Source organism: Crinia signifera, chromosome 3, assembly GCF_055691185.1.
Source record: "Crinia signifera chromosome 3, ASM5569118v1, whole genome shotgun sequence".
In the NCBI taxonomy this organism is placed as follows: Eukaryota; Metazoa; Chordata; class Amphibia; order Anura; family Myobatrachidae; genus Crinia; species Crinia signifera.
In genome coordinates, this window is record NC_139219.1 from 46,089,084 (window position 1) to 46,114,570 (window position 25,487).

The window sequence follows — 25,487 nt, forward strand, 5'->3', positions numbered from 1 at the left end:
AAATAATGACAGCCATTTTTTTTATATCAGCAACAGACGAGGGATGTTGACAGCAAGTGAGCAGTCGGTTCCTGAGGTTGATGTGTCGGAAGCAGGAAACATGTAAGGATCTGAGGAGTAGATGTATGAAGCAGTGATAAGGGAGGAGAAGTGAGCCAGAGGAGAAGTGGCACATGGCAACCAATCAGCACTGAAGTAACATCTATAATTTGCATAATATAAAATCATACAGAGCAGCTGATTGGTTGCCATGGGTAACTTCTCCTCCCTTATCACTGCTTTATACATCTACCCCTCTGTGACCAGGTCCAAATTGCGATGGCTAAACGACTGTGCGAGAGCATCTCCAAAACTGCACATCTTTAGGTGTGTACCCAATACTCCGTGGTTAATACCTACCAAAAGTGGTCCAATAGGTGAATGTGCAAAAGGGTCATTGGCACCTAAGACTCACCAATGCGAAGTTGATGTGCAGAGGAAGCAAAGGCTATCTCATCTGGTCCAGTCCCACAAAAGAGCAACTGTGGGACATATTGCTTTGGCATGTCGACCTAAAGTCCCTGTCAACCTATAGGCCATGTCGACTTAAGCCATGTCAACCTTTTATACGTGTCACCCTATGGTCTGTCGACCCAATGACGGTATCCTAGATAGGTGTGCCAAGCTTGTATCATCCTATTCAAAAATACTTGAGGCTGTAATTCCTGCCAAGGTACATCAACAAAGTATTGAGCAAAGTCTGTGATACTTACAGTATGTACTGTACATGTGATTTTTTAGGTTTTTATTTTCTAAAAATGGGCAAAAATCTCCCCTCCCCCAAAAAACTTTTCACGTTGTCATTATGGGGTGATGTGTATAGAATTTTGAGGGGAAAAAAATGAATATTTTCACATTTTGTTATTGTTACAACCTTATTCCAAAATGGAATAAAGTGAAGCGCTGTGAATACTTGCCGGGTGCACTGTAAGTGAAAGTTATACCCCTTTCACACAGAAAATGAAATACCCGGGTGAAGCAGTTCCACCCGGGAATTTCATTAAATACACAGGTCCTTTTTCTGTGTGAAAGGGCACACCCGTGTCGTAAATCCCATGTCTCCGACCCGGGAATTGACCAGGGTCGAGGACATGGGATTTATGACCCGTGTTGACCCTTTCACACAGAAGAAATACCCGTGTTATTCAGCAAATTACCGGGTAGAAATTTTCAACCCGGTAATTTGTTCTTCTGTGTGAAGGGGGGTCAGGCTGCTCCCGGCAAATTGACACGGCATTTGAAATGCCGTGTATTTGCCGGGATTTTCAGACTTTTCTGTCTGAAAGGGGTATAATTAAAACCGGTTCAGTACTTGTCAAGTGCTGTTCTAGCACCCCCTACCCTGCAGTGCTGTTTGCAGTGGCACACCCCGCACCACCCCAGTTACTGCCATGGCCAGCGGTAATATTTGTCAACGGATAAAAACAAAAGGGAACTTTAAATATAAATAGTTAAATCGTAGAAGGAAATGCTAGTGTATATACTATATGCATTATAATGGGTCTTTCACAATGTGCTGTTACTTGTTTTTCTATTTGTGAGTTTTTTTTAATTCTTTTTGTGTTCTCTGTACTATATATTTATGTCTGTTTTGCTATTTTTCTATTGATAGCTTCTCGTTCTCTTTTGTATACTTTAAATGGAATGACAACAAATGGGTATAGCTATTTGTGCAAGTACGGAAGTTACTGGAAATGTGCATTCATATTTGCTGGTTGGGTGGGACTGTCATTGTAGTTCTGTTCATTTTTAAACAAAGTTTTAAGCATCCTGTTTAATTAGAATTGTAATAAAATTTTATGGGAGTATGAAAGTAAAAAATGTATTCACAAGGGGACCGTTTTCTTAAACATACAAACTGGTGCAGTGCTGGTCTCCACAAATACGTTACAGACATCTACATTCAGTCCCAGAATGAACTCTTGTTTCTTCTACGCCCTCGTAGGCCTTTGTGGTTGGACAACTGTGAGACCATTCTTTGTTAGGTGGCTTTATAAAGTAAAATAATTTTATCTGATTAAAATAATAATACTGTGTACCGCAACCTATATATTTGTAATAGGACTGGTGCCCTACGCAAGCACTCCAATGGCCGATTGCAGCTGTTTGCAGTCTGAGCATGCGCCCCTATTGTTACCACAGGAAAACATAGATCCATGCAAGTTTGTTGGGTGATTCAGGGAAGGGCCAGACAGACTTGGGTGTGTCGTTGCTTGCAATTGCGGCTTTTGTCACAGATGCGCTGGCGCTAGAGGTCATGATCCAACAGAATTTCTCCAATTTCCATGTTGTGACCTATATGCAATTGTGGTATTTTGCAACTCAGCCATTGGACAGCCAATCAGCCGTAGCATTGGCATAAAGAAGCAGTTTCACTGTAACGTTGACATAAAGACACAGTCGCGCGCTGTAGCATTGACATAAGTATACATTTGCGGCATCAATTATGTCCTCCTCTGAATCAGGCCCATTTCCATTTGGTAAATACGTTTAGAAAATCTGATACTCCAAAGCAATTTCTGTAACATTTGAAATCCAGGGTGTTTGTTTGTGTGTCTGTGTGTCTGTTTGTGTAAACTGCGGGGAGGGGGATAACATTTTATTTTTCTAAATAGCATATACACATACCGTGAAATTTATTAAGCTGTAGTTTGCAAACCCCTTCTTGCCAGGTTGGTCCACCCAGGTTATAAGTTTTGGTGCATTCACACCGCACCTTGACCCAGAACAACACATCGGCAACCTGGCAAATTACCGGGGTCAGGTAACTGGGTGCCGGATGACTGACCGACAGTCATTACACCGACGTCAAAATCCCGACTGCTAAAAGCCGACAGACAGGCTATTCTCCCCCGTGGGGGTCCACGCAGCGTGGCGAGAGAAACGAGCATGCCAGGGGCTTCATTGCGCTCACCCGATGTCTTGAGTCCCCGCAGTTGGGATTCCGACTTCGGGCTAATGACTGTCGGTGTGTTACACCACACCACGGTAACTAGGAAAACTAATGGTAACGAGATCTAATTCATAAAGTTTTGTGCCACAAGGATGCTGACTAATTGAGGTTCCAGTAGGGGGTCGTTGAGGAATTTATAGTAAGCAATGGTCCTTGTTTTCTGCCAGAGCACACCAGTTTGTTCGTAAAGACGTTAGTGTTTGCAGCTGATCCAAGTTTGGCATTGGTTATGGTTAGGACTGGGGGCTAATGTAGATGTGTTTGCAGACCAATAGTTTACATAAATCTCCTATGTTTGCTTAGTTGCTAATGCGTAGGACTTGTCCTGCATATGTGAAGATTGGGTCCTGTGTTGGCAGGAAGCAATGCTGCAACTACAGCCTGATTGACATGCTGTGGATGTCCGGGGATGGTGGTGACAGCATTCCCGAAAACGGGGTCATGTTGACTTTTTTGAGGGATGCTGAGGCCAGTGTCTGCTTCTTCTGACACCGCTTCACTGGCCCTGGATGCAGGAAAACACCATCCATCCTGCGTAATCTGAGTGCCAATTGCACCATTGATGGAGATCATTGTGGGTAAGCAATCCCTACCTTAGTTACTGCTATGATTGTGATAAATAAGTCACACAAGTACATTTACAAATTGCATCACAGCAAGGATGAGCGTGGACTTGTGTGTAAGCTCTTTGGTCTATCTAATCTCTGTACTGTATATTGTTATCGATCTGTCTCACTATAGACCTCTCTCCATGATTGGAACATAGACTTGTTAAGAAAGATCATTTACTTTAATAAATAGTTTAACAATCAGTTTGACACAGAGTCCATATAGGATTGGGACAGTGATTGGAGAAGTTAAGGTGGAGATACACTAGAACAATATCAGGCCCGAATGCACAATTTTGACGGGTCGAGAGGTCGCTCTTAAGATGATCAGGTCGTACGCAGGTCGTTCTAGTGTATGGCCAGCATTGGTGTGCCCTTCACCATGAAGCGAAGCACAAGGACATGATAATGTACCAGTATGTGCTTGGCTCGGCAATATACACTACAGTTATACTGTATAAGTAAAGCAAAGAGGTGATTTTGTTGGGAGAAACTGTAGGGTTCAGCCAAAGGCTTCCATTGTTCATCAGGTGTGCGGGTAAGGCAAACCGCTGGGGAGAAAGGTGTATTTGTTGAATAAATTGCCCGGGGTTTAATATTTCTACCGGCTGATACAGTAATAGGCTGAACTACTCAACTTTCATTCAGAAACAATCAAATCCATTCTAAACCACCAATGTTTACACACAGGATACACCGATGAGTCTCCTTGTTGTGTGCAATCCTAATAAATACAGCAACAATACAGGGCTATATACGATGTTGTAATAATCAGATTAGAGCTAACATTACATAAACCAGCAACACACAGTATATACAGTATTGTTTGTTTGGTTCTTTAAATGGAAAGTAATATGTTCCATAATATCACCGTTAAATAAACATTCTATACGTAATCGTACATAATCAGGCGCGTTTACACTGAGATGCTGTTTGCAGGGCAGACCTGGGCATTTGGGGCATTACTTTAAGTAGGAGTTAGGGTTATTTCGAATGAGATAACTGTTGGCATTTACAGTGAAGTCACTATCGACAACATTTACAGATCATCATGTTGGATGGAGAGTTACAGTTTCTACTTTGCTGTATAGAAAATGTTAGTACAATGTAAAATATGGAAAGTCTGGTCAGTGTATGGCAACTGTATGCACGCATGTTATTAACCCCTTCCTGACAGAGCCTGTTTTTGCCTTCCTGACAGAGCCCTTTTTTTCAATTCTGACATGTCTCACTTAAGTGGGGATAACTTTTTTTTGCTTTTACTTATCCCAGTGATTTTGAGATTGTTTTTTCGTGACACATTGTACTTCAAGTTAGTGGTAAATTTTCGTCGATACAGTCTGTGTTTTTTTGTGAAAAATACCAAAATATCGTGAAAAAATGGAAAATTTAGCGATTTGCAAAATGTTAAATTTTCTGCTTGTGAGACAAATAATCTTACCACTCAAAATAGTGAATAACTAACATAGACCATATGTCTACTTTATGTTGACATCATTATTTCAACTTCCTTTTAATTTTTTGGGACACTAGGAGGCTTACAATATGAATAGCAAATTCTCAAATTTTCAAGAAAATTTCAAACACTGATTTTTTTAGGGACCAGTTCAGTTCTGATGTGACTTTGAGGGACTTGTATGTGAGACACCCCCATAAATGATGCCATTTCAAAAACTGCACCCCTCACAGTATTCAAAACAGCATTTTGGAAGTTTGTTAACCCTTTAGGTGTTTCACAGGAATTAAAACAAAGTGTAGGTGAAATTTCAAAATTTCTTTTTTTTTGCAGATTTGCAATTTTAATACATTTTTCTAAGGAACACAGTACATTTTACTAGAGAAATGTGACTAAAAATTGATTCCCCCAATTCTTTTGTTTTCATAAATATCCTATATGTGGCCCTAGTGTGCACGGTGACCAAACCACAGGCTTCATAATAGAAGGAGCACCTACTTGATTTTGGAGCCTCCTTTTTATGAGATTATTTTTTAGGCACCATGTAGGTTTCTAGGCACCATAACATGCTAAAAGTTAGGAACCCCCCCACAAGTGACCCCATTTTGCAAACTACACCCCTCAGGGAATTCAGCTAGGGGTATAGTGTACATTTCAAACCCGCAGGGGTTTCACCAATTGTGGTACAACTGGGCAGTGAAAATGAAAAATTATTTTTTTTACACAAAAATGCAGTTCTGGCTCCAAATTTGTCATTTTCAGAAGGTATGAAGGAGACAAAGCACCCCAAAATCTGTGCCCCAATTTCTCCCGAGTACAGCAATGCCTCACATGTGACCAAAAAATACCAGTTGGGTGCATGGCAGGACTCAAAAGGGAAGGAGTGATTTTTGGATTTTGCAGCTCAGATTCTGGTGGAATTTTGGTGGGTGCTATGTCGCATTAGCAAGACCCCCCAAGCACCAATACAGTGGAACCCCCCCACAAGTGACCCCATTTTGCAAACTACACCCCTCAGGGAATTCATCTAGGGGTATAGTGTACATTTCAAACCCCCAGGGGTTTCACCAATTTTGATACAAGTGGGCAGTGAAAATGAAAAATTACATTTTTTTACACAAAAATGCAGTTCTGGCTCAAAATTTTTCATTTTCAGAAGGTATGAAGGAGAAAAAGCACCCCAAAATCTGTGCCCCAATTTCTCCCGAGTACGGCAATGCCTCACATGTGACCAAAAAATACCAGTTGGGTGCATGGCAGGACTCAGAAGGGAAGGAGTGATTTTTGGATTTTGCAGCACAGATTCTGGTGGAATGAATGGTGGGTGCTATGTTGCACCAATACAGTGGAACCCCCCCACAAGTCACCCCATTTTGCAAAGTACACCCCTCAGGGAATTCATCTAGGGGTATAGTGTACATTTCAAACCCCCAGGGGTTTCACCAATTTTGATACAAGTGGGCAGTGAAAATGAAAAATTACATTTTTTTACACAAAAATGCAGTTCTGGCTCACAATTTTTCATTTTCAGAAGGTATGAAGGAGAAAAAGCACCCCAAAATATGTGCCCCAATTTCTTCCGAGTACGGCAATGCCTCACATGTGACCAAAAAATACCAGTTGGGTGCATGGCAGGACTCAGAACGGAAGGAGTGATTTTTGGATTTTGCGGCTCAGATTCTGGTGGAATTTTGGTGGGTGCTATGTCGCATTAGCAAGACCCCCCAAGCACCAATACAGTGGAACCCCCCCACAAGTCACCCCATTTTGAAAACTACACCCCTCAGGGAATTCATCTAGGGGTATAGTGTACATTTAAAACCCCCAGGGGTTTCACCAATTTTGATACAAGTGGGCAGTGAAAAAGAAAAATTACATTTTTTACACAAAAATGCAGTTCTGGCTCAAAATTTTTCATTTTCAGAAGGTATGAAGGAGAAAAAGCACCCCAAAATCTGTGCCCCAATTTCTCCCGAGTACGGCAATGCCTCACATGTGACCAAAAAATACCAGTTGGGTGCATGGCAGGACTCAGAAGGGAAGGAGTGATTTTTGGATTTTGCAGCTCAGATTCTGGTGGAATTTTGGTGGGTGCTATGTCGCATTAGCAAGACCCCCCAAGCACCAATACAGTGGAACCCCCCCACAAGTCACCCCATTTTGCAAAGTACACCCCTCAGGGAATTCATCTAGGGGTATAGTGTACATTTCAAACCCCCAGGGGTTTCACCAATTTTGATACAAGTGGGCAGTGAAAAAGAAAAATTACATTTTTTACACAAAAATGCAGTTCTGGCTCAAAATTTTTCATTTTCAGAAGGTATGAAGGAGAAAAAGCACCCCAAAATCTGTGCCCCAATTTCTCCCGAGTACGGCAATGCCTCACATGTGACCAAAAAATACCAGTTGGGTGCATGGCAGGACTCAGAAGGGAAGGAGTGATTTTTGGATTTTGCAGCACAGATTCTGGTGGAATGAATGGTGGGTGCTATGTTGCACCAATACAGTGGAACCCCCCCACAAGTCACCCCATTTTGCAAACTACACCCCTCAGGGAATTCATCTAGGGGTATAGTGTACATTTCAAACCCCCAGGGGTTTCACCAATTTTGATACAAGTGGGCAGTGAAAATGAAAAATTACATTTTTTTACACAAAAATGCAGTTCTGGCTCAAAATATTTCATTTTCACAAGGAATGAAGGAGACAAAGCACCCCAAAATCTGTGCCCCAATTTCTCCCGAGTACGGCAATGCCTCATGTGTGACCAAAAAGTGGCAGGACTCAGAAGGGAAGGAGTGATATTTGGAGTTTGCAGCACAAATTCTGGTGGAATTTTGGTGGGTGCTATGTCGCATTAGCAAGACCCCCCAAGCACCAATACAGTGGAACCCCCCCACAAGTCACCCCATTTTGAAAACTACACCCCTCAGGGAATTCATCTAGGGGTATAGTGTACATTTAAAACCCCCAGGGGTTTCACCAATTTTGATACAAGTGGGCAGTGAAAAAGAAAAATTACATTTTTTACACAAAAATGCAGTTCTGGCTCAAAATTTTTCATTTTCAGAAGGTATGAAGGAGAAAAAGCACCCCAAAATCTGTGCCCCAATATCTCCCGAGTACGGCAATGCCTCACATGTGACCAAAAAATACCAGTTGGGTGCATGGCAGGACTCAGAAGGGGAGTGATTTTTGGATTTTGCGGCTCAGATTCTGGTGGAATGAATGGTGGGTGCTATGTGGCATTAGCAAGACCCCCGAAGCACGGTGAAATTATGAACCTAATATTCCATAGATGTGTGGTATAATTTAAAACACTCCTTTATACATAGGCCGGGTTTGTCGGGGCAAGTGTCACACTGGAAAATAGTTTGCTTTCTTATTCCCTTTTTATAGCAAACTTTGCACCTTTTTTGTGTCCTGCCCTTTTTTCCAGTGGAGGGGATTTCATCAGGAAAATGCTGCCCTGGTACAATACGGGGGCCAGTACTAGAAGTACTGGGGCCCTCTGCCTGCTGGTTCCCAAATATTAGGCCCTTTATGACTTCCTCTTGAAAGTGCATAAATGTCCCCCTCTGGCCGGTAGAACGGAATAGCACGTAAGCGTTATACAGTGCCATCTGGATGATATACACGGCCACCTTCTTGTACCAGATTTTTGTTTTCCGCAGGGCACTGTACGGCTTCAGTACCTGATCTGAAAGATCCACTCCGCCCATGTACCTATTGTAATCCAGGATACAATTAGGTTTTGAGGTGTGGGTACTGGTACCTCGTACAGGGACGGAGGTGGTACTGTCTCCGTGAATTGTTGTCAGTATAAGGACATCCCTCTTGTCCTTATATTTGACCAACAACATATTTTCGGTGCATATTCCCCTGCTTTCACCCCTTCTCATTACTTGGGCAATGTGCGTTTTTGGGAGGCCTCTTTGGTTCTTGCGCACAGTACCGCAAGCTGCTGTACCTCTTGAACCAAGGGCCTTAAACAGGGGGATGCTAGTGTAAAAGTTATCCACATAGAGGTGATAACCTTTATCCAGGAAGGGGTGCACTAAATCCCAGACAATTTTCCCACTAACACCTACGAGGGAGGGGGGGCATTCTGGCGGTTGAATTCTTGAATCCTTCCCTTCATAAACCCTAAACCTGTGGGTGTACCCTGAGGTGCTTTCACACAGTTTATACATTTTTATGCCATACCTTGCCCTCTTACTGGGAAGGTACTGGCGGAATTTAACCCTTCCTTTAAAATGTATAAGGGACTCGTCGATACAAATAAATTTTTCAGGGATGTACACCTCTTCAAATTTGGCACTGAAATGATCAATGACCGGCCTGACTTTGAATAGCCGGTCAAAGGTGGGATCATCTCTGGGTGGGCACTGTGCATTATCGGTGTAATGTATGAATTTAAGAATTGTCTCAAATCGAGTCCGGGGCATGGCCATACGGTAAAATGGAGTACTGTACAGAACATCTGTACTCCAATATTGCCTAATTTCTGGCTTTTTTACTATGCCCATATGAAACACCAGACCCCAAAACGTCATCATCTCTACTGCATCTACAGGGGTCCACCTAGCAAATGATGACGTGGGGTTTTGAGCAATAAACTGCTGGGCATATAAATTAGTTTGGTCCACCATTAAATTTATAAAATCATCAGAGAAAAATAATTTGAAAAAGTCAATTTCTCTGAGACCTGTGGAATCAAATTGGATTCCTGGCATGGCCAAAAACTCAGGAACCTGGGGCTCAAAATTGTCTGGTGGTGGGGTCCATACTAGATCAATTATTGGGGGGGGAATCTCAGCTGATCTACGGGGGCGTCTTTGAGGGGGTCCCTCATCAGCAGAGGAGGAAGAGGAGCTTAAGGCAAATCCTTCAAATTCCCCGCTTGCATCACTGGCTGTGTCAGAGTCAGAAGCAAGCATGGCATATGCCTCCTCCACTGAATACATTCTCCTGGATGATTGGGAGGACATTTGGGAGGACATTTGGGAGGACATTTGGGATGCCATTTTTATTTTTGTGTTACCGGTAGTGAAATGTTTCAACACGTGTATAGTGTAGGGGGGGGCACAAACTTTATTTCAATCCGGGGGGTATGTAGTGTGTAGTGTGTATGTGGTGCAGAAAAAAAAAAAAATACTTTATACCAATAAAAAAAAAAAAAAATGAAGGGGTTAAAAAAAAAAAAAAGGAAGGGGTTAAAAAAAAAAAGGTCCTGCGCCAAAAATTGAGCACAGATGTTGGTCAGTAACGTCTGTCACTGAACAGCGCTCAAAGGCAACAGGAATTTGATCAAAAAAAAAAAAAAAAATAGATCAACCCTGTGCCGAAAGAGATGATCAGTGATGTACGTCACTGATCAGCGCACAGCGGCCACAGGACACCCACAAAATCACAGTGTGTGTAAAAAAAAAAATTAAAAAAATACCCCACAGCACACACACAAAAAAAAAAGGTGATCAGTGATGCGACACTGATTACCAGTGAGGTGCAGCAGGTGCACAACCTTTGGTGCAACTGACAGGTATATATAAAAAAAAAAAAACCTCTGTACCCCCAAAAAAGTTGCTGATCACCTCAGATATAGTGATCAGCACAAAAGGCGGGGACAGCAGACACAAAATTTAGCACTCTCTATCACTATCTCTCTCTATCTCTCTATCTCTCACTATCTAACACTATCTAACACTCTATGACACTGCAGCAGCAGCACTCACAGGTATATCTATATATAAAAAAAAACCTGCGCCCCCAAAAAGTTACTGATCAGTTAATTTATACTGATCAGCACAAAAGGAGGGGGCAGCAGTCAGTTATATAAAAAATATATAGCACAATCTGTCACTATCTCTCTCTATCTCTCTCTATCTCTCTCTCTCTATCTCTCTCTATCTCTCTATAACTATCACACTGCAGCAGCACAAAATATAGCACTCTGTCAGTAGGCCTCTCTCTCTATCTCTCTCTCTCTATCTCTCTCTCTCTATCTATAACTATATCACACTGCAGCAGCACAAAATATAGCACTCTCTGACACTATCTCTCTCTCTATCTCTCTCTATCTCTCTCTATCTCTCTCTATCTCTCTCTATCTCTCTCTCTCTATCTCTCTCTATCTCTCTCTATCTATCTCTATCTATCTCTATCTATCTCTCTATCTATCTAGCTAATACTAATACAGTGCAGCAGCACAATATCACAGTATGGCACAATTATTGCACAGGATCCAGGAAGCAATCAGCAGCGATCAGGTAAGTATTGCAGCAAGTATTTCTGGTCAGTATGGCGGCAGGGGGGTACGGTGACCGCACTGCACGCTTTCCAGACCGGAATGGCGTCTGCAGTGCAGTCACCGTTAGTTTAAATCTCCCTCCTTGGCTGTGATTGGTCCGTCGGTCCGACGGACCAATCACGGCCTTTGGGGGCGGGCGGGGTGAGGTGGGGTGACACCAGTGTCACCCTTACACCCCGCGGTGATTGGTGCTGTACTTTACAGCACCAATCACCTCTGATCCCGTGTCACCGGCGAACGTTATTCGCCGGTGACACAGGAAAACGCTGTGAATGGCTGTTCACACTGAACAGCCAATCACAGCGATCGCCGACGGGGGGGCGGCATCGCAGCCCCCCCGGGGCATGCACGGACATGTCTGCTGTCAGGGACAGCAGACATGTTGAAACTGTCACCGCGTCTATAGACGCGGTGACAGTTTAAATCCATGACGTACATTTACGCCATGTGTCGGGAAGTGCTTCCCGACCATGACGTAAATGTACGTCAAATGTCGGGAAGGGGTTAATTCCTTTCTCTCCCAATATAATTATATGGGGGGGGGGGGATTATAGTCCAATATGTAAGTAATGCTCACACACACAAACAGCTGGTTGCACACCTACTTTCAGTTAATGAATAGGCCAGGGGTTCCCAATCTTTTTTGAATCACGGCACCCTAGAATATTAGAATTTTTTCATGGCACCCCTAGGCCAAAAATATATTATTAGATTGAGTTTATATGCGATTCTTAGGGTCAGTTATGTGGTAAAGGGCAGGATTTGCTTCTGTTTGTACACATTTTATGATTGGCAGCCACCAGCACTGGTTTAGCCCATAAATGTAATTTGAGTTGGTCCTGGACCACCAACCCAGGGAACCTCTGCAAGTGTCCTGAGGCACCCTAGGGAGCCATGGCACACAGTTTGGGAACCACTGGAATAGGTGCTAAGCTGATTTCAGTAGAAATCCTTATGCCTGGGCCAGTCACAAACTGGTCAGTAGGTTCCAGTTTCCAACACTACAACACCAACAAGCACTCGGTGTAGTATGCTTACAATGGGATATTGTTACTAAGCCTTGGAGAGAGATAATACCCCTTTTACACCGCTGCAAAAACCCGGGGTTTTACCTTGTGCACCCGAGTCAGCGGTGGTGTAAAAGGGGTTAACCCGTGTCCCTTTACACAGGACTTCCACCCAGGTCCTGACCAGGGTAGAACACGGCAGGACATGGGTAGAGGGCAGTGTAAACGGGTACGCCGGGTCATCCAACCTGGCTCCCGTTTACATCAATGGGGGAGGGAGGAGGTGAATGGATGCCTGTGTGCTGCATCCATTCACCTCACGGTCAGGGGGTGAACGGGGGCCGCCCAGCAGCTTACCTTGGCAACCAATCAGATTCTGTCTGTCATTGTCTAGGATGCAATAGAGAAATAAGAGACAGAATCTGATTGGTTGCTATGGGAAACATCACCTCTTTTCCTTTTTAGATGCTTTAGTACAGTTACTTACTTCCTATGTCGGCTTCTCATTCTAGTTTGTCATCTGTCAAGTCTCAGAGCTTGGGGACAATTCACTGCTCTGAACTTCATCCTTCATGGGTTTATTTGTTAAGTACACTGTAACCTATGAGAATAAACACACAAATGGTGGGTTACAGACCATCTGACAGATCTGTTGCCCCTGCACATTTTGCAGTTTATGATTTTAGGATTATACTAGAGGAAAGGGTCCGGCAGTCCTGTATGCTTTAGGAACTTGCACATGTACCCGGGGTAGCTCCCTTTAGCCTGGAGCGGCAGGATATGATTATAGAGACTGTTACAATATAAGAGCTACCTACATCTAGGGTTTATATTATCTCACGATCCCTCCTTTCTCCCACAAATCCCCTGATAGATCCTGTGCCTCAAATATGGCATGTTCTGATATTATCCTGGCCTATGTGTGTGTCATAGACTTGGCCTTTAGATATACAGGGGGAAGGATTACAGATGACACAGATCACTCTACTCCTTGGCCAATTTTACCCCTTTCACATGCACAAATAACCCGGGTCGATGTACGCTGTGAAATACCTGTGACCAGCAACCCGGCATTCCAACCCGGATTAAACGAATGGTTAATCCTGGGTCGGACCCGGGTTGTTGTGCTGGTTGAGCGTGTATCCCGGGTCGTGCGACCTGGGTCTCTTTCACGCTATAGAGTGGAGGCAGCATCAGCTCCAAGCGCTGCCTCCTCCCCACCCTCCGTTGACGTGTTGCCGCTCTGCCCCGCCCCCAGTGACATCAACAACCTGGCTTATTGCTGGGTCACTGTGGGGGACCTTGCATCACAAATGCCGGGTAACTCCCGGGACAGACCAGTGTTCAAATCCTGGGTGCGACACGGCATATGTGATGAAAGGGGTGTGATATAGACATCATGGAAGAGATCCAACCATTGAGTGTTATGGGTTTCGGTGACAACCTTTTGGAGGTAAAGGTATACCTAGGGCTGCAATAATGCTCCATATTCAGTGTCTACCGAAAAACTCTGTATTAGATTTTACAGTTGCCAATCCGATCCTGGCCATGCCCTGGTTCGCTTCTCCGTAGACACAATGATAACTCAGTATTTGTGTTTGAATGTTTCTCTTTTTTCATAAAAAATGTAAAGTACAGTACGTGTTCATGTACAGGTGATCTCCTGAGTACAGTACGTGTTCATGTACAGGTGATCCCCTGAGTACAGTACGCGTTCATGTACAGGTGGTCTCCTGAGTACAGTACGCGTTCATGTACCGGTGATCTCCTGAGTACAGTACGCGTTCATGTACCGGTGATCTCCTGAGTACAGTACGCGTTCATGTACCGGTGATCTCCTGAGTACAGTACGCGTTCATGTACCGGTGATCTCCTGAGTACAGTACGCGTTCATGTACAGGTGATCTCCTGAGTACAGTACGTGTTCATGTACCGGCAATCTCCTGAGTACAGTACGCGTTCATGTACCGGCGATCTCCTGAGTACAGTACGCGTTCATGTACCGGCGATCTCCTGAGTACAGTACGTGTTCATGTACCGGTGATCTCCTGAGTACAGTACGTGTTCATGTACCGGTGATCTCCTGAGTACAGTACGTGTTCATGTACCGGTGATCTCCTGAGTACAGTACGTGTTCATGTACCGGTGATCTCCTGAGTACAGTACGTGTTAATTTACAGGTGATCTCCTGAGTACAGTACGTGTTCATGTACAGGTGATCTCCTGAGTACAGTACGCGTTCATGTACAGGTGGTCTCCTGAGTACAGTACGCGTTCATGTACCGGTGGTCTCCTGAGTACAGTACGCGTTCATGTACCGGTGGTCTCCTGAGTACAGTACGCGTTCATGTACCGGTGGTCTCCTGAGTACAGTACGCGTTCATGTACCGGTGGTCTCCTGAGTACAGTACGCGTTCATGTACCGGTGGTCTCCTGAGTACAGTACGCGTTAATGTACCGGTGGTCTCCTGAGTACAGTACGCGTTCATGTACCGGTGGTCTCCTGAGTACAGTACGCGTTCATGTACCGGTGATCTCCTGAGTACAGTACGCGTTCATGTACCGGTGATCTCCTGAGTACAGAACGCGTTCATGTACCGGTGATCTCCTGAGTACAGTAAGCTTTCATGTACCGGCGATCTCCTGAGTACAGTACGCGTTCATGTACCGGCGATCTCCTGAGTACAGTACGCGTTCATGTACCGGCGATCTCCTGAGTACAGTACGCGTTCATGTACCGGCGATCTCCTGAGTACAGTACGCGTTCATGTACCGGCGATCTCCTGAGTACAGTACGTGTTCATGTACCGGTGATCTCCTGAGTACAGTAAGCTTTCATGTACCGGCGATCTCCTGAGTACAGTACGTGTTCATGTACAGGCGATCTCCTGAGTACAGTACGTGTTCATGTACAGGTTATCTCCTGAGTACAGTACGTGTTCATGTACAGGTGATCTCCTGAGTACAGTACGTGTTCATGTACAGGTGATCTCCTGAGTACAGTACGTGTTCATGTACAGGTGATCTCCTGAGTACAGTACGCGTTCATGTACAGGTGGTCTCCTGAGTACAGTACGCGTTCATGTACCGGTGATCTCCTGAGTACAGTACGCGTTCATGTACCGGTGATCTCCTGAGTACAGTACGCGTTCATGTACCGGTGATCTCCTGAGTACAGTACGCGTTCATGTACCGGTGATCTCCTGAGTACAGTACGCGTTCATGTACAGGTGATCTCCTGAGTACAGTACGTGTTCATGTACCGGCGATCTCCTGAGTACAGTACGCGTTCATGTACCGGCGATCTCCTGAGTACAGTACGCGTTCATGTACCGGCGATCTCCTGAGTACAGTACGTGTTCATGTACCGGTGATCTCCTGAGTACAGTACGTGTTCATGTACCGGTGATCTCCTGAGTACAGTACGTGTTCATGTACCGGTGATCTCCTGAGTACAGTACGTGTTCATGTACCGGTGATCTCCTGAGTACAGTACGTGTTAATTTACAGGTGATCTCCTGAGTACAGTACGTGTTCATGTACAGGTGATCTCCTGAGTACAGTACGCGTTCATGTACAGGTGGTCTCCTGAGTACAGTACGCGTTCATGTACCGGTGGTCTCCTGAGTACAGTACGCGTTCATGTACCGGTGGTCTCCTGAGTACAGTACGCGTTCATGTACCGGTGGTCTCCTGAGTACAGTACGCGTTCATGTACCGGTGGTCTCCTGAGTACAGTACGCGTTCATGTACCGGTGGTCTCCTGAGTACAGTACGCGTTAATGTACCGGTGGTCTCCTGAGTACAGTACGCGTTCATGTACCGGTGGTCTCCTGAGTACAGTACGCGTTCATGTACCGGTGATCTCCTGAGTACAGTACGCGTTCATGTACCGGTGATCTCCTGAGTACAGAACGCGTTCATGTACCGGTGATCTCCTGAGTACAGTAAGCTTTCATGTACCGGCGATCTCCTGAGTACAGTACGCGTTCATGTACCGGCGATCTCCTGAGTACAGTACGCGTTCATGTACCGGCGATCTCCTGAGTACAGTACGCGTTCATGTACCGGCGATCTCCTGAGTACAGTACGCGTTCATGTACCGGCGATCTCCTGAGTACAGTACGTGTTCATGTACCGGTGATCTCCTGAGTACAGTAAGCTTTCATGTACCGGCGATCTCCTGAGTACAGTACGTGTTCATGTACAGGCGATCTCCTGAGTACAGTACGTGTTCATGTACAGGTTATCTCCTGAGTACAGTACGTGTTCATGTACAGGTGATCTCCTGAGCACAGTGTAGTGAGAACATATTCATCCTATAGACATACGGGGGTACATTTACTGAAGGAAATGAAAAGTGGTGATGTTGCCCGTAACAACCAATCAGATTCTATCATTTTCTAGGCTGTAATAGAGAAATGATAGACAATCTGACCAGTTGCTATGGACAATATAACTTCTTTTCATTTTTCAAAGCTTTAGTATACAGTATTTACCCCAAGGCGTGTCTAACATTGAAGGGGCTATCGGCAATTTCCGGTACGGTATTAGGGCATTGGCCAGTTGCGTAACACCTTTTACTATGTGCAAGCGCAGTTTTACAGACGATCACCATTAACATACCATTAAGTCTCATAACACGCAACATAATCAACCGACACATTGCAGATCTTCCTTCTTTATAATGTGCTGAAGCCTCTGTTTCCTGATGACTTTTCGTTTTTCTTAGAACTCCTGTCAGTAATAATACAACAAATAGGTGTTGCAATGTAACTAACCAATAATTAAAGTATAAACATTGTGATTTCAATTCTCAATAGAACATTTAACCATTTCCAGCAATCACTTCACTGATGCACAGAAATGGTTGATTGCATTTTGTGTTGCAGTGTTAGTGCATAGCAGAACAGGTTCTGTAGGACACTAATACTTTGGGGGCATTAATAAAAAATACACGATAATCTATAACTCTGCAAATTATAACACTGTAATCAGAATTCCGGTCCTAAACTTCTTTCCCTTTAGTGTGTTCCTATAAGCGTATAAATCACAGGAGAAAGTTGTCCACATTACTCCTTCAACCCGATGTCCGGTTCTTACAAATTATTATCATTATCTTTTATTTTTAAACTGACCACAGACATCAAAAAGCGCAGATCTAGTGATTATGGAACTGGGGGGAGCGGTCTGTCCTCGATGTCTCCCAGGCATTTTATCTGATTACCGCACACATGAAATGTACCAACCAGATTCAGACCTGTCCTATCAAACCAGACCAGGTTCTCTGTTATATTGGCAGCTTAATACTTTCTGGGGGAGAACAATAAATCCAGCACAAAAGAAAGTATACTGTAGCATCCTATCCCATTCCATTGCATTGTTACAGTCTTCAGTTATCACATGTATTTAAGTAGTATTTATTTTGATTGTATACAGTATAATTCTGCATTAAAGCGTATGTACAGTATGTATATTTGTGTGTGTTTATATAGTTACACATACACTGCATGTTTTTATAGTGTGTGTATGTGTATGTCTATATATTGTTTAAGAATGTATTATTTAGTATTTAAACTAAGTAGCTTGGATTAGATGTCTATTAGGCTGTGTTAATTACAGAGAACACAGCTATACATTATGTATGACTCAAAACCCATTCGCTTGCCCACACTGTTATTTGCCTGTTTACCACAATACAGGTTCTGAACCATAATGTCTGCACTATGGGTTCGGGTCTGATTCAGTTATGTACGATGGTGGGGCACATGCTCAGAACCCATTGCGCGCATGTATAGAACAAGCCCTCTTCCTTACACACATTAAACCCAAGGCGCAGCCTGATTGACCTTGTCCACACCATTCTTAGTAAAAGGGCCACCATCTAATGCTTAGTAAATGGGGCCATCTGCTTGTGATGCACGATGGTGGGGCAGCTGCGCTGCGCAGGACCCATTCTGCACATGTATAGAACGAGCCCTCATCACCCGCATTGCCCTAAAGGCGCAGCCTGATTGACCTTGTCCACACCACTCTTAGTAAATGGGGCCACCTGCCACCCATTTTCTGGGAATGTCGAGACCAGGGTCTGCATCCTTGGGTTTAGATATCTTGGTCCCAGTAGTCTGGCCATCCTGAGTATCTACTTCGATGGCCAATGACCTTTAGCAGCGTCTTTGAATGCAGTCGCGGAACACACAAGCATGCCGGAAGCATTTATTTACATAAGACACCTACTTTGGTGTCATTTTGTACAGCGCCCATCTCTGAATCAGGCCCATAGAGAGAGATAAAGTGGGACATTTGCTCAAATCAGTCAATTGGTTTTTGTCATTCCTGCAAGCACAGCCTGCAATATACTACTATACTACTTGTCAAGGCAAGTTCTAAGATGATTATATTGTCTCTCTCTCTTCTTTATAGGACCGTCTTTTTTTCGTCATGGAGTACGTAAATGGAGGGGACTTGATGTTCCAGATTCAGCGTTCACGTAAATTTGATGAGCCTCGTTCACGATTTTACGCTGCAGAAGTGACCTCCGCTCTCATGTTTCTTCATCAGCATGGCGTCATATACAGGTAGCCAATGTACAGTATTACACAGCGCTGTACGATCAGCAAGATATACCAGATCTACTTGTTCTTATACCTGATATATACATACCACAGAGATGGACTATTGTCAGCCTCCCGTACAGTCACAGAAATAGTGTGTGAGCAGCAGATATTCAGGGAAAATACACAATTGGATTACAGATCTTGGGGAATATGTAATGGGGTCTGGGTTTTTTAAAGTGGCAATCATTTACATGGCGTGGTTTTGCCTTGTAATCAATTGCCGCCTTAATGAAACATCCAAGATGGTCCGGCAATTTACACATCCGCCAAACTCGGACCCTATTCCATATGCCTTCACCCCTGTGTCTCATACGTATCTGAAGTTGTAAATTGTGGTATTGTAGTGATGATACGACTTTGTTGAACTGAGACAGCTTTATGTCAGAAGCAGAAAGAGAATAGACCTTTATAATGTAAAATCTGAATATGGCCTTTTCCAATGAAAGGTTTACACACCTGAGCTGTTACCGTAAACCAGCAGCAGGTGTTATCAGGGCTAAAAGCATTGGGGCATTCAGGCAGCATATAACAGTAAGTGCTTGTTCTAGATTGCTTGCTTGGGCACTTCTTGCTGTTTACCTTTTCTGAGTGTTGAGGTTTCAATAGCGCCTGCAGCCATCAGCGACTGTGTGTGCCAGAGTTCTAATCCAAATACTGGCTTATGAAACGCCTGGCACACAGTGGCCCACAAGTGACCCCGTAGAGATCAAGGCAATCTCTTCCCTTGCGTCTGTACAACCCATTGTCACTTCCTGAGTTTGTTTCACTCATCTCCAGGGTAAATGGGCAGCACATGGGAGGCTTTCATGTTTGTGCCCTTTTCCGCCCATCGCTCTTGAAGCGTGCACAGGAAGAGGCTGCAGGGCTGGCAGATTGGTTTGCTCTTCCGTGCCATTACTTTACAAGCATAGATTGGCCTTAAAACAAATTACTGTAATGTTTCCTAATCATAGGAAACAGTGAGGTCCACTAGGGCTCGTCAGTAATTTATATAACATAAACTGAGCTAATTATACTGCAATCGCCTACTGGGACTTACATAATACTGGGTTACAATATACCCGAGAAATGCACAACCGTAGAATAGAATGTGCAAACTGAAAGTAGCATGTGTTTCTGTAGCGGGGGAACTTCATTGCTCATCCTATTAAAATATTAACCAGAATATAGGGCCTAATTCAGACCCACTCGCTAAACAGCAATCTTTCGCTGCCTAGCAAGCGGGAAAACGCCGCCTGCCCCCCTTGGCCACCCCAGTGTCAGCTCCTGCATGCAAATGGACGTGTACGCTTCCACATCCATTGGCAAGCGGCCGTATGGGTGAGAAATCATTCGATGATCTCAGACCATCGAATGAATTTTTGCCCGCCTGCAGATAAGTCAGTCTGAACTGACTTTTATCTGGGCCGCAGATGACCTAAAGGGGGCTGATGTCATGTGATGTCAGCCGCCAGCCCCAAGCAGGCATCAGACCGCCTGCATTCCCAGGGAAATGTCCAATGTTTTCATGTGGACGCCCATAAAACACTGAGCGTTTCCCTGCCCCAGCCTGCTCTCCGCCCCCTTTCCTTCCCTTAGTGTGTGAACGAGCCAACCTGAATCACCCCATAGAGCCTTATTCAGTAAGGACTATAGGATAAGCCGATTGCAGCAGCCTAGCATATGTGCGGACCACCCCCCTGCTGGCATCTGCGATTGCATCGCAGGTTAAGAGGAGCATTGTCACCATTGATCGCAAAGTCCCTCTGCATCTGCAGCCTGAGTAGGTCTAACCTTAATCAGGCTGCCTGTCGCTACTCAGCTTGTGAGGCCAAAGAAAGCTGTGCCTCGTGGAGCAGTCCTCGACCTAGCCACTTCTGGAAAACGGGGGCGACTCGAATGCCTGTAGTTGTCAATCAGGCAAAGGCGCATACAGTTCAAGAAAGGAGACTTTTCCTTGTATAGGAGGTTCCTTTTTCAACCAATTTTCATTTCATACAGTGAGTTGATGCTCTGAAGTGGAAAAAAAAAAATACAATTTTAAATGGTATACCATCGCATTGTATGGCAATGGTATGCGATTTAAAATTGTATAAGCACCCTAATGGGTTTTTGAATGTTAAAAGTGGCCCCTATAAGATAATTAACCGTGATGGGTGCTTAGTATGTTAAAAGCACCCCCACTATCAATGCCAACCCGAAGCGTGGCGAGCGGTGACGGTATGCGTCCTCTGACCTTTTCATACCTCCACTATCCACGTCGGTGTGGAGTTGATTTTATATAGTGTGGCGAGCCACCGAGCCCGAAGCGTGGCGAGCGGACGCGGAATACATGTAAAGTAATATGCGTCCCTTCGCGGGGCTAGCTGCGCTCACCACGCTTCGGGCTCGGTGGCTCGCTGCGCTTGCCACACTATATAAAGTCAACTCCACGCCGACGTGTATAGTGGGGGTATGAAAAGGTCATAGGACGCGTACCGCCGCCCCGTCGGGTGTATGGCATGCGATGCGATGCGATTATATGTCGTACGACTTAATATCGTAGGAGCCGTGATAATACACAAGTACCCAAAAAAACTGTGTTAGTGTCTTATATTAATACCTTCAATTAAAGAAACCTTTTATAAGCTTACAGACTTCCTCACCTACCCTGAGTAGGGGTACGCCCATCATCCTTCCTCACATCTGCACCATTTAGATTGTGATTTTCACATATCAATGTAAGACACTAAGACAGTTCTTTTTTTTGCACTTATATTTTATTCTTTAAAAAATCATCACTTCAGAGCATCAACTTATGAAATGAAAATTGATTGAAAAAGGAACATCTTATACAAGAAAAAGTCTCCTCTCATCATATTATATTCTCCCTCCACGCAGAAGTGGATGGTAGGGTATGAAATACCTCCTGTCTGCACAAGTCAGCTCAAAAGTTTGTAAAAAAAATTGCATGTCGCCATTTTGACCATGTCGACCTTTTCGCTGACGATCTTTGGACCCTGTTGATCTTTTAACTGTCGGCCTTTTGACCATCGACCAATAGTGGTCGAACTTATGACTGTCATATCTACAGTATCCTGAGTCCGGATGTCCCCAACTCTCTGTGCACGTTACATCTGCCCCACCTGCAGTGCACATGGTTTTGTTTATTAGAGAGAGAATTTGCTTTTGCAAGTGAACCAGAATCAGGCCCTTACATGTGAAGTCCGACAATTTATAAAGTATGTATAGTCCGTATGTCCTTTATGTCAAATAGTGGCTTTACTATTGCTTAGAAGAATCTTAAGGATTTTCGAAAATATGGATTTTATCTGAAAATTAGCTTAATAAAAAAAATATATATATATATATATATATTAAAAAAAAAAAAAAAAAACATTTTTTTGCAAAATGACTTTTATTTGACCTAATTTGGTGTTAGGGACACTAGCATTACTGGAGGCAGCATTAATGTACCTTTTTTTCATTTGACACATTACAGCCATTTGCAAACTAATAATTACAGCATGATTAGCTGCAGCACTCACATCCATCTTTCCTGGAAAGAAATGTGGAACACAAGTAAAACCGTTTAAACGTGACTGTGATCGAATCGTTTTCGAGGCAGCCAAACACTAATATTTTTGTTTGAGCTGCTTGGTTTGGCCGGCCCTCCGTCTGCGGCTTATCTGCGTTCTCTTTATCTAGCATCTTATTCACAAATACAGACATGTTACATTTTTAACTTGTACAACAATATTGCAGTTTAGCCGTATATCAAAACTGTTCAACGTTCTCTACAGGCATTTAGAAGTGTCCCTGAATAACTGACAGAAATGGCTATGAGCACTAACTCTCCTGGACAACTGGAATATACTGTATCTGTGACGTAAAACTTGCATGCCAGTTACACTTTAAATAAAATAAGTTGTGACATTGCACGTAGGCAAACAATACCATGACTCGTTTCAACAGAAATTGCGCCTCGCGTCCTCGTGTCCAGTCAGTTTCACTGGGAAGTGAGCTGGGAGCGTTGGCAAGTGTGGTTGTTGAACACCTTTTGTGTTGTAGTTGTCTTTTGTAGAAATTGTGAGATAGAGTTTTGTATGACTGATGTTAGTGTTGTATGAAAATTATACCATTGCATTAAAAGTGGGCGTCTCAGGCCTCGCTTATACAGATGTGTACAGGGAAGGAGTTTGTAATGACAATTGCAAAAACTTGCAGCAGCCAACAGAAGTTGCTGTGTCTATGGTTCAGATCCTATATATTTTTATGTTATATGGCCATATTAACCAATAGCTTACCCGCACTGTCACCCCACTGGCTGTGAGAGTGAGAAAACTCTCCAGTGACTGTGGAGCCTGAATCTAGTTGCCATGGACAGTAAGTGATCGATTGGGTAACATACCTAAGAACCATAGCATTGGGACATACTTGGGTGCAAGGAGTTGTGGTTTTCCTGAGTGACTCTGGGTATTGGAGGCAAGCGTAACCTCCTTGGAGGTCTCGATATGTTGGAGGTCTCTAAGAACAAATAGGGTTTTCTCTGTGTTTATATAAGCTTCCTTTAATGTAAACCCTTTGCTGTTAAGAAACTGAGGGATGGGTTCTGATTTATACTAGTGATAAGCATGGCTTTGGGAACTAATCCTGGATCCCCATGTGTTTTGCCCAAAAAATGGGTCATTTAACATGCAAAAATCAGGCCATAATTGGATATCGTGTGATGCTATTATGCTTTTTTAGGCCATTTTTGCCCAACGCTAGCAATTATGCACTTAAAGTACAAACATTTATATACAGTGTATTATTTAAAGGAAGGAAAAAAAAAAAGAAGTAGAACAAAAATATATTTGGGCAAAAAATAAAGTTATCTAATATAATAATAATAATAATTCTATGTAACATGCTTATTGCTGCGAGTACAGACCTGTCCTGAACTCTCGCTCACCCCGGCCTGTGTATTTTGTTATAAGCGTTTCTTTAATGTTTGATTAATGATAGACGTGTGCCAATTTCAACACATAATTCCGTTGTGAGGTTCTATGCTTCATGTGATTATAATACCAAATTCATATTTGTGTTCTGTGTATATTCTATAACTTACACAGGTCATGAACAAATTCATAATGGATATCTCAGGCAGTACAGTATTAATAATGATAATATTAATAAGAATATCTGCCAGTAGCGCCATGCACAGAATTTTACAAATTGACAATAGCGTAAACAAAAAATACAATATAAAAAGTTAAAATCTATAGTACAGGAGCACAAATCAAATGGTGAGATAAAAATACAGCAAAATAAGAGACCGTTATTAAATATTGCACTCAATGATCTTATACCCTGCCCGCTAGCACGTAACCTTCCATAACTCGCACCCTAAACCAAACCCACCCTTAAGTCTAACCCTAACCAACACTACTAAGGGCCCAACCCTTCCTTCCTGTAGCCCAAGCTCACGCCTGCATGCAGACTAACCCTAAGTAGTCCCCAGAATCTGGTCCCTACAACATAATGCTAACTTGTCCCGAATACTTACATCCTGGGTACTGACTGTCGGGAATCCTTTGTTGGCCCTTTGCTACACAGGAGGTTTCTGTCCTCCCTGAGCTCGCCTTAGGACACCTGCGTTATGGTTTGACAGGTGTACCGCCCCAGTTGGCATCAGGGGATCATTGTTCTCAGGATGCCGACGTTGGTATTCTGACTTCTTGCATACCATCCACCGGGAACGTCACTGCATCCCAGAGACAAGGATTGTGCATGATGAGATCTAAAAGGATGGAGGGTCCTGCTCTTTAGAGCTACAGACTAGGGAATGGAACTGAGAACATACAACGAGGAGTATAGCAGAAGTAGGTTCAAAGTATTAGGAGGCTTGGCGCATATGAATCCCGGCAGGCTGGTTGAGGAAGTGCACCATGGGAGTTTATATACACATGTAAAACTGTCAGAGGTCTGTCAAGAATGACATGTAAATAAACTATTACACAATCTCATATTATTCTGATGTGATGGTTAGTGAACCTGAACCTAGTAGTAGTAGTAGTACCTTTATTTATAAGGCGCCACAAAGTGTCCGCAGCGCCGTACATAGCAAACAAAAAACTAATTACAAGAGTTAACGTACAGGGTGTGTTTATAACATACAGCATAAATAGGGTGAAGGTGGGTGGACGAACGAAAACCAATAGGATAAGTAGGAACGGATGGAGGACTAGGGTAGGCAGGATAGGAGGAGCGAAAGAGCAAAACACTAGACATGAGTGAACTATCAGATCCCATTCAACTCTGCTAACGTCAGGCGTATTTTAAACTGAAAATGTGTCCTGGTTGCAGCGTAATGTGACCAGGACACACCGGGAGACTGTGCTTAGTAATTTGATTATATGAAACTTGTATATTGTGTGTGCCTGAGTCTGTATATGGAGCAGGACCAAATCTGTGCGGGTTCTCTACATTGTGTACAATGCAAGAGATACAGATAAGTTATCTGATTAGGGCGCCTGTATCTGAGCTGCCTTGCCAAG

At 43.7% G+C, this 25,487-nt stretch overlaps 1 protein-coding gene across 1 annotated transcript in view; it reads left to right on the forward strand.

The window, feature by feature from the left end:
- The window catches only part of PRKCE (protein kinase C epsilon), a 316,511-nt gene that overhangs the window by 245,889 nt on the left and 45,135 nt on the right, over nt 1–25,487 (forward strand). The window contains exon 11 of the mRNA XM_083175726.1: nt 18,797–18,951. Coding sequence (XP_083031852.1) covers nt 18,797–18,951 — 155 coding nt within the window. The remainder of the gene's footprint in view (nt 1–18,796; nt 18,952–25,487) is intronic.